Source organism: Bombus fervidus, chromosome 9 (genome assembly GCF_041682495.2).
Source record: "Bombus fervidus isolate BK054 chromosome 9, iyBomFerv1, whole genome shotgun sequence".
In the NCBI taxonomy this organism is placed as follows: Eukaryota; Metazoa; Arthropoda; class Insecta; order Hymenoptera; family Apidae; genus Bombus; species Bombus fervidus.
In genome coordinates, this window is record NC_091525.1 from 3,062,873 (window position 1) to 3,076,302 (window position 13,430).

The window sequence follows — 13,430 nt, forward strand, 5'->3', positions numbered from 1 at the left end:
ACAGATACATAACGGCAAGCTTCTTAGCTTGAGTTTAATCCATATTTTACCAGGTAATAAACAAACACACGGTACGTATTAGAACGAGCAACATTTATTAGGATCAAACTCGAGCAACGATAGCTGCATTAAAAAGCGATCGAAATTATCATGTGGATTTACCTTTGGGATAATACTGAGCACCTCTACCCTCTCCATAGCCGTGAGAGGGGCCCCGAGTAGCACCATGGCCTCCTTGATTTTGTCTAGGAGGTATACTTCTGGGACCGGCTCCACCTCCGCCATGTGGATGTCGCTATAAAAACATAATTAGCCATTTTTTATTTTAAAGTATACAACAACCACTGATGTTTGATCATTTATATTATATTTTATTATTCTTTTATACGTCATACCATTCTTCTCAGAGTATTCATCGGTCTTCTTAAAGTGTCGCTAATACGTCTCGCTGGTGGTTTCTTAGGATTACTCGAAGGAGTATGAACGGCACAGCACTTGATGAATAAACCCATGAAAATAATAAAGGCTATTCCCATTAATAGTACTGCCCACCAGAATTCCTAAGATAGAAAACGTTTGATATTATATTCGTATAATCTCGTATGAAGTAAAGTGACTCCAGCGTATAGATGAAATTCATACTTACAGTTATCCATTGTGCTACTGTACGCAACGTGTCCTTATTGAATAAAAGATTCTTCAGTCTGGCTAATGGTCCTTCCGCGTCAACCGCTCTACACTTCAAAAATACATCACAATATCCCTAAAAGGAGCGTTCTATCGCTATTAATAGCTCTAAACATTAATAGCAAATTTATAAAGTAATATATAATATTATATTTTTACTTGAAAGTTATCACAAGGTGATCCAGGCCGGAGGCTAATTCCACCTTCAGGCAGACCAACAACGTGTGCAAATTCGCTAGTACTACGGCAGGTCGATGGATCGGTTCCATTTTGACAAGCTAATTCGCACAATTTCCGTTTATCGATGTTTGGAATTACGTTACTAGTCAAAAAGCACTCGGTCAGGTTCCACTCTAGGCAAATCGATCCTGTACACTCGCCATTGATGCACAACTGCGAACAAATTTTCGGAACATAATTTCCAAAATATCTATATGCATCGTTGTACGTAAAAATCTCGGCAAATTTAAAAGCTTCCTTTACCTGAGTTCCCTCGTTACATCTAGTTTTGTTAGCCCTTGGCAATGGTGGAGGACATTCGGAGGATCGTCCATTACAAGTCGAATTGTAACTACAATCCGATTCCGCTTTGCATTGAACATTTTTAGAGAGAGGAACGAACTGGCACGATTCGCTGGAACAGCAGGGCCCTTGACTGGGGCTGTAAGAAAGGGACTCGTGATATTCGTGATTATGCAAGTTGGACGATGCATTCTGTGTCGCAAATTTTTTATAAAATATAGCTTCGAGTACACTGTGAGAAACATATGTACCTGCATTGTGTTCCGGACTTCCTGGTGCAGCCTTTTGCTGTCTCATTCTTTATCTTATCCAATTCCGACACTTGTCTCGGATAGCAACATTTATCCACGCATTCATCGTCATCGTACCCGCAATCGCATTCTTCTCCAGCTTCGACGATCTTATTCCCACAGAATGCACCAGCAGAAGCTGCATATAAACGAATTAAATGAAATAAGATTTACCTTTCGATCGAGATAAGCATACTTTATCTCCCTTAACACTTCCTTAACCACACACACACATACGCGCGCGCGCGCACACATACCGGTGAAACAATTTCTTTTCTTGTTGTCTTCGATAGCATCTAAAACGTTGCTGATATTACCGATACTGCATTTGGAAAATTTACTATTATTAGGTCGGTCACCGCTTGTCGCTGACGCAAACATAATATAATTTCCGTGCAATCCACCAGGTCTGCATTCCGGTGGAAAATCGTGCTGCAAAGAAAGCGCGATTAAATGCTGGGTTAGGGTGAAATGAAATGCTGCGAAAACAAACGATTACAATAACAATGTAACGATAAATCCTCCAATGTTCCACTATAAATCCTTACAGGTGATCCGAAATTATGTCCTATCTCGTGGGCCAATGTCAGCTGTGACACCTTCGGTGGTACTCTGCTATTATAATTAACAAATGTGATGATTCCGGTATTCAAAGATCTCTTGGTGGATTGATACATTCCTCCGACAGTTTCCGTGTATGTTTTGTATCTTTCGCAAATGCCACCGGATGCACCGGATGCGGAGGCTACCCAAGCAAGACCAAGCGTGCCGCCAGTAAAATCTCTGTTAATAATATAGACCAGTGATATAAATCTCTTGATACGTATATTTTAAAATAGTTCACTCTTTTCGTACCTATATGTGAACACATAGGCGAGGCAAAAATCTTCGTGGTTGCCGAGCGAATGCAAATTTAAAAAGTTGCTAACGTCAATGTTCTCCATGCAGAACGGGTTTGGCTCGCCATACGTTTGTTGGGGCGTGCAAGCTGTATCGTCATCGATCTATCGCGAACAGAATAGTCGTATTTAACGTTCAACGCGTGACAGATCGTATATTCGCGACGCGTAGAAATTATCCAATGATGTAGTCACCTTTATCCGTTGCACCTCGAATTTAATATTCCTATGTTTGATTCTGCCGTCAAATCTGGTGTCTCTATAGATGTAATTCACAGCGGTAACGTGGTGCGCGATCAGAGACAGTATTTCTTCTCTGGTCTTCTCCGCGTCATGATGTAACTGAAAGTGCAGTCGAAAAATCAAATATTTTTGTAATTTTTATAACGGCACGGGAAAGAATATCCGACCGAAGAAAATGCAGAAATGGAAATATTCTATCGGACCTAGGACACCGGAATGCCGGGACGTCCAGTTTAGAAGAAAATGCGAAATGAAATTACGCCATCTCCCATTACTAAGAAATAGTCGTATGAATGTGATTACAACCGAGGAATTGTATGTATTCGGAGAATTTGACGTTTATGCAACGAGTTATTACGTTTTCGTGGTAAATTTTATTTCGCTATATGATAAAAAAGATGGCCCTTCTACTTTGGATTATTTTTCTCCTTTCAATATTGAAACCACGTAAAAATACACTTAAAGGAAAAAACGTAGTTTTGCATGTATTCTAAATTTACCTGTTCCGATATATGTCTCCATATGAGTGGATCGGTTTGAATAAAAAGAGAACAAGTGTTTTTGTTATCCTCCTTCGGCCTCGTTGCCCTCCGTGTTCTTCGATGACTAGGTTCATTAGCTTCTCTCGAATATTTGTGACCCGGTGATTCTTGATCACCATTCCACGGTTTCATCTGAGACTTGAATATCTTCTCGTTTTTACTCGTGGTTACCGGACGAGAAACGTCCGGTATGGCAGAATTTTGAACTCTGTCCATCCACTCCACGACATCATCAGTGATACCACAACCACCGGATTCACCTACGAATAACAGTAAAACGTTAATTCTATTCGCTACGTAATAATTACGTTACAAATATGGAAAATAAGGTTGTCCATCGACGATGCTAATTTTTAATACTTTAGAAAACAGACTTTCGAAAAAAGGAGATATATACTATGTATATACTTAAACTCGTTGTTTCACCACGTTATACAGCATTTGATAATTATATGCTAAAGACTTATACGTCCACGAATAGATTTCCTACAGGAAAAAAAAAGATTACGCGTGTCGCGTCCAAGTTGATCGTGATGCGACCGTGAAAGGTACAAAAGATTAAACATAGTCCGACTATTCGCAGTGGAATCTTGGGATCGTTAAAATTTCCGAAGCAGCCGGACATATCGCCGAGTCTTGAACTAGAGTCGTTGCTAAGAACTAACAATATTAACGAAACGTGTGCGGGGTTCGAGGCAATTCAAATCTCTCACCGCTCGTGTTTTCGATGGGAAGTAACTACGGGGGAAAAGTTGGATCCGTTAAAGCGTATAGAAGGGTTGTTTCCAGAAACATTTCGACGAAATGTTTCGACATTCGATACACACGTATAGATACTCTGAGAACGTAAGAAATGGAAGCGGACACGAGCACGCGTCTCGGTGTTTTCATCTTCCAAGGGAAGTTTATAATGCGTCGCAGCGGAAGCGCCGATGCGCAGTTTAATTATTCGCGTAATTTCGAAATGCAGGGAGCTGTGTCTGTAAAGCGGATGCACGGACATAATGCGCCATGTAATGGCAAACTCTAACCGCTTCCCCTTGGGTGTCATATCATCCGTAACGGCGATGCTATTATTTTGAGGACGTGGTCACCCACCTACGTATGGGTGTGAAATCACACTTCCTCTTTCATCGTCCACCGACCGACACGGCACGGCGTGGCGCGACGTGGCATACCAACCAGACGAGCGGTCGAGCAAACCTAGCAGAGCAACGAGCGAGCAGACGTACGCACGACGTTCTATCATTTTTTACGAGTCGAGATTTTCATAATTTAGCTTTAAAGACCCAGCTTCGACGATACTTTGCTATTTAGTAATTGCTATTTAGTCGACGTATCATACGTATCTAGCGAAATTCTAACGTAACTTGAAAACGTAGCTAGAAAGTTATTCTATTTTTCAGAAATAGATGTTTTCTTAAAATTTGTAATGTCATTTAATAACTCAAGGTATAAATAATCTGTACGGTATTGATTATTCCACTTTAACCGTAGCAGGAGCGAAAAAGATTAAGAAATTTGTCAAGGATCGGTCTATCAAAAAAGCGATTAACGATAACGATACCGACCGTAATCTGCCCTTAGGAACTATATAAAATTAAACAATGTGTAACGCGTACGCTGTTATAATCCAAGCGATAGTCGATTATAATAACTTGTGCAACCAAATTGAAGTGTCCCAACATCGATAACATTGTATTAATCCTATTGCTAACGAGAGGGCGAATGCTCGTGATCAGAGAGATGAAAGCGCGGCAATATTTGTAGCTAGTTAATACCTGATATTATGGTTAAGCATAACGATAACCGATTAGGATCGCCATTGCGTGCCTCCGCCTAAATTCTCTTTCTACTTTTTACAATCGAATCGTAGAGCACAAGTATCGCGTAATAAGAACAGCCTGATATCGTTGGTCTTGCTATCCAGGATAATTGCAGTGGCCGCTGCTGGTTTTATTGGCGGGTTAACCGTGAGCCACGAGCTTTAATGACTTGGCGTTTCGATGTCACGATGTTGGCCAGCTTTATCGATATCACCTACGCGGTAGCGTTAATTCGTATCAGCGTTATATGCTCTCCAATCTCCAACAGGGGACCTTTTGCTTTTACTCTTCGTCAAAAACTAACAAAGGAAACTTGGCAGATTGACTCGTGATTTACATCGACGCGTCGCACATCCTGATCGATGCGAGTAATGATCGAATCGGGAAGATAAATTTCGGTTAAAGGTTGGTTTACCGCGAAATCACGGACGTAAGCTGCGATCGAAACTCATCGACGACGATGAAAAATATAACAGGTACGGAAAAATATTTCATAAAAAATTTGTAGGACATTTGGTGCATGAAGCGTACCGATATTTATTTAACGACGATCCTAAAAAGCTTGGGCAAAGGTCGTATTAAGACTTTTAAAGGGTATGTCCTTGTAGCTGTAATAACGCGCAGTAATTTAATAACGATGCTTGGAAAGGAAAGTGAATGGTGCAAGGGAACTCGCCGATCCTTAATTTTGCAGATTCATAACGGCACGCACACTGCTACTAGCATCTATTCTGCACGGAAACAGGCAAGATGGCGGGAGCTTTCGTCCGCGAAGCGCAATATACACGAGCAACACGATAAATATCATACACGAAACGGCAACTGTTTATTTAAGCGCCGGTTATTTGCATAAAAGCTGTAAACATGGTGAAGATGGTCAGACCGGGGTGAAATCTGCACACGTATCTATAGAAATGGAACGGGGCTGAGCTGTGTTCCCGGCGATGTCTAATTCGAACTCGGCGAACACCTTCCACCCTTGTTTCTCTCGTATCGGTATATGCACCCGAATAGACTACTTTCTTCCGTAATGATATCACGAACAGTGCGAGGAATTCACCCTATCAACCTGCTCGCCCGAGACCGTACCTTTATATGGAATGTGTAATCTCTCTGTATGGCTGTACACTGGTTTCAAACTGGAATAGACTACTTCGAACAGGTTCAAACATAGTCAGTTACCAAAATGTTCGGTAATAACGACTCTCTTTTAAAACAACGAGCATTTCCGCCAAGTAATCTGACTAGTGTTATCGAAATAAGTGAGAAGGAGGCGAGGTGAGAGCGAGACAACAGGTTTGTAACGGGAAGAAAGTTTAAAAAACGACAACCGAGAAGGCAGAGAAGTCGCGTACGCATTCGCGCAATGTCGTCGACGCATCTTTTCCAGGGTCGAATGGACCAGAAGCTCAATTCAGCAGTCTCGATCAAGCTGTACGCGCGTCGTTAAGCACTTTAACTCGATGAGACAGACCTTCGAGTTCAGCCTGCTAGCTATACGCTACTTGTTTGAATTTGACTCTCTAACTAGCGTGCGCGACGCGTGTCTGCGTGTGCCTCTATTCACGAACGTGCAATTCAGAGTCGGCTACGCAGACCAGCGTGTGTCGTTAAGGCGATTCGCTTAAAAACTGTACACGGCTGGGTGCTTCTTTAAGGATGGCTCGTAACGCCGACTGTTTAGTCCGTCGGTTCGAGAAAGGGAGAAACCTGTGTACGTCGCGTGGCAAAGGGGTGCTGTCCGTCCAAGTGTGTAAACGCAGGGTCGCGTGGCGCTGTTGCGAATACGTATGCATTCGCGTCGACGCGACCTGTCCGTCGGATCTATAGAGGCGGTACGCACTCTGTGTTTAGAGTCACGGAGAAAAGGCACCGTACTTTTCTATCGCCAAACCTTTCTTCCGCATCCTACTCGCGGCTAGCCGGCTTTTGTCAACCGCCGCAACTTGCCATTTTTTTAAAACGAAATTTCTACGCATGACGCAACTATCGGATTGATGATCCTCCAACGAGCGCAGGATTGCTTCTCCGTTTATCTTTGTCTATCTTACGTATCTTTTTACGACATAAGCCGGTAAATAAAATCGATCGGAAGAACCAACAAGTAGCTATTACGATCTCGTTCAGGTATTATAGCGTAAGGAAGTTGTTTAAAATCATTTAACACGATATTGATATTTAGTACTTTAGAACGGAATATAAGTGGAAATAAAGCTTTGGATAAAAATAAATCTTTCTATTTTCGAATACCATTATTAAAAATCAACCGGATTTCGCAGGAAATAAAGTTGCATTCTGATGTACATACATAGACACACGTTCGAATGGATATATCAAAGACGGAAAAATTTACGCAAAGAATTGGCTAGTTGTGACTTCTTCTCAACGCTCATAAGACAATGGTTCTATTACACAAACTTCATTTATCGAACAAGCGACTCAGCAACAGGATTAAAAACAAAAGCGCTATCGTGCTGATATTTCAAACAACGCTCGAATACTTTCACGGAATAACAAAGTAAATAAATTTGCTATAGAAACAAGTCGTATCAGGGATTAAAATTTATTTTAACGATTTCGTGCTTATTTTATGGCCCATCGTTTAGTTTCGTACAGCTCTGATCCGACTTATGCACCGTTATGTAATTGTTTATGTCCAGTAAAGAGCTTATCTTCTTACCATTTTATTGCTCCTTCGAAAGTTTGATCGATATTTATTATCGCATTATGATCTTGGTACGTGTAACCTGTGCAACGTTGATGGTAAGAATGGTACGCGAATCTTTACCGCTGGCGATCTACGTACTATATTTTAGTATAAGAAGCTAGACTAGACCGAGATACAAGATAGAGCGGCTCTCCTTTCGAGTATTCCTCGACTAACGTGTGTCGTATTTCGATTATTTCGCTTCATGGACACGGTTATTGCGTTACCCAATTATGCGATATACACGGTCACCACAATTATCGATGCAAGTGTATACAAATACTATCGATCATCGTTTTTAGATTCTGTTTTAATACCGCTTGCACATTTACGTAAACAAATTTGCCACTTGACCAATTTCACTGTGCTTCGAAAACGCGTAATGATTTTTAACAAGGACGGAAGAGATTTACATTTTATCGAAGGTAGAGGTATGTGAAACTGCCGTTTTAATCTGCCGTGGAAATGCGAGCTGTGTAATTAAAATTAATTATTGTTTTTAATTAGCTCGAATGATGCATTACAACACTTACTCAAACCGTAGGTTAATCGTAATAATCGTGTAAAATTAGATTTGTTTGTTAGTCTGAAAAGTTTTACCGTTTTTCGTTCATTTTTCTTTATCCGACAAATCTAATATAACCACATATCTGGTCTAAAATTGTTCGTTGGATCGATCGAAGTGATTTTTATGATATTATTTAAGAGAAAAATATACCAAACGAAGAAAGCAAGAAAAAAGAAGACGGAAAAAATTCGACGTACCTTTTCGAAGATGAGCGTACGGGTCCCCGACGTTATTTTCATGATAAATGACCGAATGTAACGTGTCATTTATCTCGTGCGGCGGAAAGTAATAGTGCGCCTTTTCCACGTACCACGCGCCACCGCGAGGCGAAATGATTTTTCCGTGGAAAACACCGTCGCTGATGCTTCCGAACACGTGACTGCCAGGTTCACCTGAAAATAATAACGATCCTACATATTTAACAATGATGGTCATCCATAGAGATATTTTAGACAAATTTTCGACAAATATTCGTAATGCGGTCTCTCAAGTTTCAGCGTTAAGCCCATTAAATATAATTAATCTTTCGAACTGTATAGTTATCAAATGCCGTCTAAATTTAGCTGCTTGTTGCTGTTGCGAATAATATGAAAATATACAAGTTGTTTTTTTCTAATCATAATATTCAAGTGTTGCAAGTATGTTTCAAGATTTTAAGTGATATCACTTTAAACACGATCGGAATATGCATTTCGTTTCTTTTAAAAAATAGAATACTGCAACATGGAGAAGATCGTGCAGCGTTTAATTTTGTTTTCTCCGTTGCGTCGTACAGAGGAATAAATATTTACATCAGAAGAAACGTTATACCAGACCTATGTCAACTGGTGTTTCCTGTCCACTTTGATAAAATGGAAGAAAATCTCGTGGTCAAGTATCGCTGAATGTTAGCAATTTTTAAAATAGATATTTCTCTTCTGGCTTAAAAATCGAAATAAGAGATTTGACTGTTTCCTTCCGGACCACGGTTAAACGTAACCAGGTCGCCAGGGTCGCAAGTGCAAAAGTGAAAGATAAACCGTTCCAACAAGCGAGCCGATCTATAATTTAAAACGTCCTCCTTTGCACGAACTCCTGTAAATTATTAGAGTGGAAATAAAGATCTCAGCCAGTACGTACACGCACTTTTGCGTGCCACACCTGGTATCGCGCGCGAATCGCGACTGGCTTAGGAGCAGATACAACGCTCGGACTATACCGTAAAACGGTACTGACTCGTTTCAGAATAAAGTTTTACAATGTAACAGCGCACACGTAAGGAGCAAGGAGCTCGTGATTTACGCTCTAGCTATAGATATAGGGAATCTCATGACTGTTACACTATATTCCGTGTTGCGTCGTATTTTACAACTATTTACTGGCTGTTTCGTTCTTTTCGCATACATTGTGCACCATCGTCTGCGACCATCGACACCGCGCACCTTCACCCTACACGCATCTTCGTAATTTCCATGAGTTCGATAACCTTCTCATTGGGAACTGCGTTTCCTTTCACATTTCAATATCGATGGATAAATGTTCTATTTTCAAACACCAGCGAGCAAGCTATCGAAAGAAGATAACATTATTACTCTTACATACTCGGATATTACATAGACACGGAACACTTGTGAAATTTTCGAAAAGATCAGTTGTAAACTAAACGAATGCTTTTGAAAGCAATTACTTTTATCATTTTTATAATTTAATTTATACATATACGTATACATGTACGTATACATAGACCGAAGGAATTTTCGCGAATTATCGTCTTAGCGCTGATTGAAAATCCGATCGCAGAAACACGTAAGTGAAAAAAGAACGATCAAAGCTGGAACTTACCAACCAAGTGGCCCTGGTAAATATGCGAGGTATCGAGGTCTTCCGTTTGACCGGAAGGGCCTTCGATAATTAAGTTATTGCTAAAGGTAGCCAGATCTCGCTTCAGTCGGATGTGGAAGTCCCTTCCGTGCGAACGAAACTTCAGAGTCACGGAATTGTCGCGGGTAACCGACCTCTTGGCCCTCAAGTGACCTCGGTGGACCTCTTCGGTAGGATAAGAGAGAGGTTCGTAGTGGCGGATATATTCATTCAATCGACGAGCTGCAACATAGAAAAATGAACAGGCGATGCTTCAAACTGGTCTTTAACCATACTTTCGAAGGCATTCGTTGAACGATGCGGGGAATAACACGAATCGTTGATCTTCATCAAGTAGAATTCGCTATGAATTTTATTCCTTTCCATTCCGAACTTTCTTCGCTATGTAAAATACGCTTTCGTCATAGATTTAAACTTTCTTGCAACTTGTTAGCGCATCGATACACCATCCATCGTCCGAGACTATATATAACTTATTTTCACTTAATGTAACTCACTTAATTGGGTAATTATTTGGAACACGGACGATCTCACTGATTTCATTTACCTTGAAATATGTTATCAACATCATCATTCTGAATATCTTTATTATATCCTTTATATATACGAATTTAATGAGATTCAGCTTTCTGGGTCTTTGATTAGGTTTAAATTAAATTGGATTCAATTTAAAGTTACATTTGCTTATATTTACTAGTACATTTTATTATTAAAGCTACATAACTGGAAATATTTTCACTATTACAGTACGAAAAAATGCAATTATTTCGAAATAAATAGTTACCGAAATTACGTCGTCGTCGTCGAATCTAAATCCAACCCCAAATCTAGTCCAAACCAATATCAATCCCACAGGTGAGCGAGCGAGCGAGGAGTTTTTAAGAATAAAACTTTTGTCCGAAAATCGGACATCGTTTGTCCATTTGTGAGATTGATACGATGTGGGATTAGATTAAATTTTTACGAGCGTGCATCGCGTGCTGTCTTGAAGTAGAATTTTCAAAGACACTTGTTACAATCTGGCATATGCAGTTGTGAATGAGGCTTTCAATGAAGCTGTTTATTCAAGTTCGTAAAATATCCTACAAAGATAAAGAGCTGATGGATATAAGTAGTCTGCCATATCCGCGAATATTTCGAAAACTAGGCCCAACGGCGGTTACACGCATGCGAATAAATTGTTCAGAATGATAACGTAGACAACATATTTCAAGATCATTGGAATCGGAGAGGTCGCTCTTCCTGTTCCAAATAATTATCGCCTCCTTTTATTCGTTGAAAAAGTATGACGGTAAGATAACTTTTCAAACAAGATACTTGAATGAAAATACGCCATTTATATTCAATTAAATAAAGTAATAACGAGTGGATTCGCTTTGACGTAGGCTGAAATTAAATTCAGTTTGAATTTGAATCTGACATGAATTTAACATTCAACATTTAACATCGATCAATGATCGAGATTTCAAGTAAAAAGGTAAAGCAATTTCTCAGGACAATATTCCACTTGAAGTAATTAACAGCTTATTTAATAATTCTGCAAAATAAATTCGATATTACACGCCAGAGCGTTATATTATCCATCAACGTGCAAAATTTCGAAATGGTTAGTATATACAATACATGTATTGTACTGAAATATTTTTATAGTGAATATGAAAATCATTTAAGTGGGTTTTCGTATCACTTCGAAGAGTATTACTATCGTGTAAAAATAGATTTTTATATCGCGCTCAGTTTATAAAACCGGCAAGTCATAGACTTCCATTTTTCGTAGAAAGTAAGTTTCACCCATAATTAATTTTGTTAAAAACAGAAATATCGCTTGTGTTTTACGCGTCGGATATTTCTGCCACTCGGAGGAACTCCGTCCATATAGTCTTGTAACCCGGTCAATAATCGTGACGCTTCGTTGCTTAACAAGTGCAAAGATGCTTGTTAATTCAGCGTATAGAGGCAAACCAAAGCGAAAGTTTATATGAAACAAGTAGTCGTTACATGCAACCAAGAGCGAGAGTTTTGCATCGACGAGTAATGTCCTAATGAACTATATACGTATTTGCAAATAGTTTTAATATACCCGTTTATCGGAATCCGAACTAAATATAGACATAAGGTAGAATTCCAGAATTCGAAGAACAAACGACACGAAAAATTCCAAATACGTTGTTACGAAAGATAGATTTTTGTTATTGGCAATGGCTAACTTGTCAACGAAGATCCTCGCGTGGTTTATTCGATCAGAAAAGGAAGGTAGGATGTGGCTTTTCGATGAAACAAGATAAAAGAAGGCACGGAAAAGAAAATATCTAAGAATTAATTCCGAGAATTTCGAGAGTTAGTATCGGTCACAAGAACGCAACGTTAGACATATTATCGTTATCTTCGAGTTGCACGCGTTCCACAAGGTATATGTTCGCGTGAAATAAAGTCAAAAGAGAACGGTCCAAGTTCGATAAGCAGTCATCGTTTCGAAATGGAAAACTTAATAATTTGCTCTCGCTGGCGTTAACGTAAAATTCGCATTAAAATCTCGGAGAAACCGACAACTTTATTACAAATTTCACGGAAAACTACATTTTATGGAAGAAACAACCATCGCTCTGTATAAACTTGGATCTTACGTAATCTTATAGAAACTAATACGAAAAGAAGCTAACATTTCATTAAATCGTATAAATCTCGTAACGGTTCGCTGCAGACAGTGGGTTTAACTTTTAATCCGAATGACAGAAAGAGTACGTTGGGTAACGCGTACCTAACGGATGCCTACGACAGAAAAGGCGGCAGCAATATGCTGAAAGCGCAGAGAAACGTGGAACGATGGGATTGAGAAACGTGAAATGGTCGTCGCGACTTTCAATTTTCCAACGAACGCTTTTTCCTCCGAACCCTTGTACCATGACAAAAAAAGAAAGGAAAAGGAAAAGTAAAAAAAGACATCGTAATAATGTTAAAAACACGTGGAACGTAGTTGTGTAAAATTGTGTTTACGGAAAAATATACTAAAATAGGAGATACTTCTACCAGAGATATGAATATATCGAACACTTTGAATTTAGAAACATTTCTCGCTTTTTTTTCCTCGTACATACATACTTTGGTTATACGATGTACTAACATTTGTGCAGAAATTACAAAGAGAAGTCTAGATATTTTTCTCTAATTTCCACAGGTATAGACGAACGAATATATTCGAAGAAATCAATGAATCCTTGTCCCAAGTTGTAAGAAGATGCTGTCGTAAAGTAGCATAAAACTACGTTGATATCAGTTGCGAAATTGG

The 13,430-nt window shown here is 39.5% G+C and overlaps 1 protein-coding gene across 3 annotated transcripts in view; it reads right to left on the reverse strand.

The window, feature by feature from the left end:
- The window catches only part of Kuz (zinc-dependent metalloprotease kuz), a 94,789-nt gene that overhangs the window by 5,064 nt on the left and 76,295 nt on the right, over positions 1-13,430 (reverse strand). For all 3 annotated transcript variants that reach the window (XM_072011206.1, XM_072011205.1, XM_072011204.1), the window contains exons 2-14: positions 10,106-10,366; positions 8,482-8,676; positions 3,142-3,443; positions 2,594-2,740; positions 2,355-2,503; positions 2,048-2,282; positions 1,757-1,931; positions 1,461-1,638; positions 1,171-1,348; positions 847-1,080; positions 647-763; positions 396-560; positions 163-295 (exon numbers count right to left, since the gene is read on the reverse strand). In XM_072011206.1, coding sequence (XP_071867307.1) covers positions 163-295; positions 396-560; positions 647-763; positions 847-1,080; positions 1,171-1,348; positions 1,461-1,638; positions 1,757-1,931; positions 2,048-2,282; positions 2,355-2,503; positions 2,594-2,740; positions 3,142-3,443; positions 8,482-8,676; positions 10,106-10,366 — 2,469 coding nt within the window. The remainder of the gene's footprint in view (positions 1-162; positions 296-395; positions 561-646; positions 764-846; positions 1,081-1,170; positions 1,349-1,460; positions 1,639-1,756; positions 1,932-2,047; positions 2,283-2,354; positions 2,504-2,593; positions 2,741-3,141; positions 3,444-8,481; positions 8,677-10,105; positions 10,367-13,430) is intronic.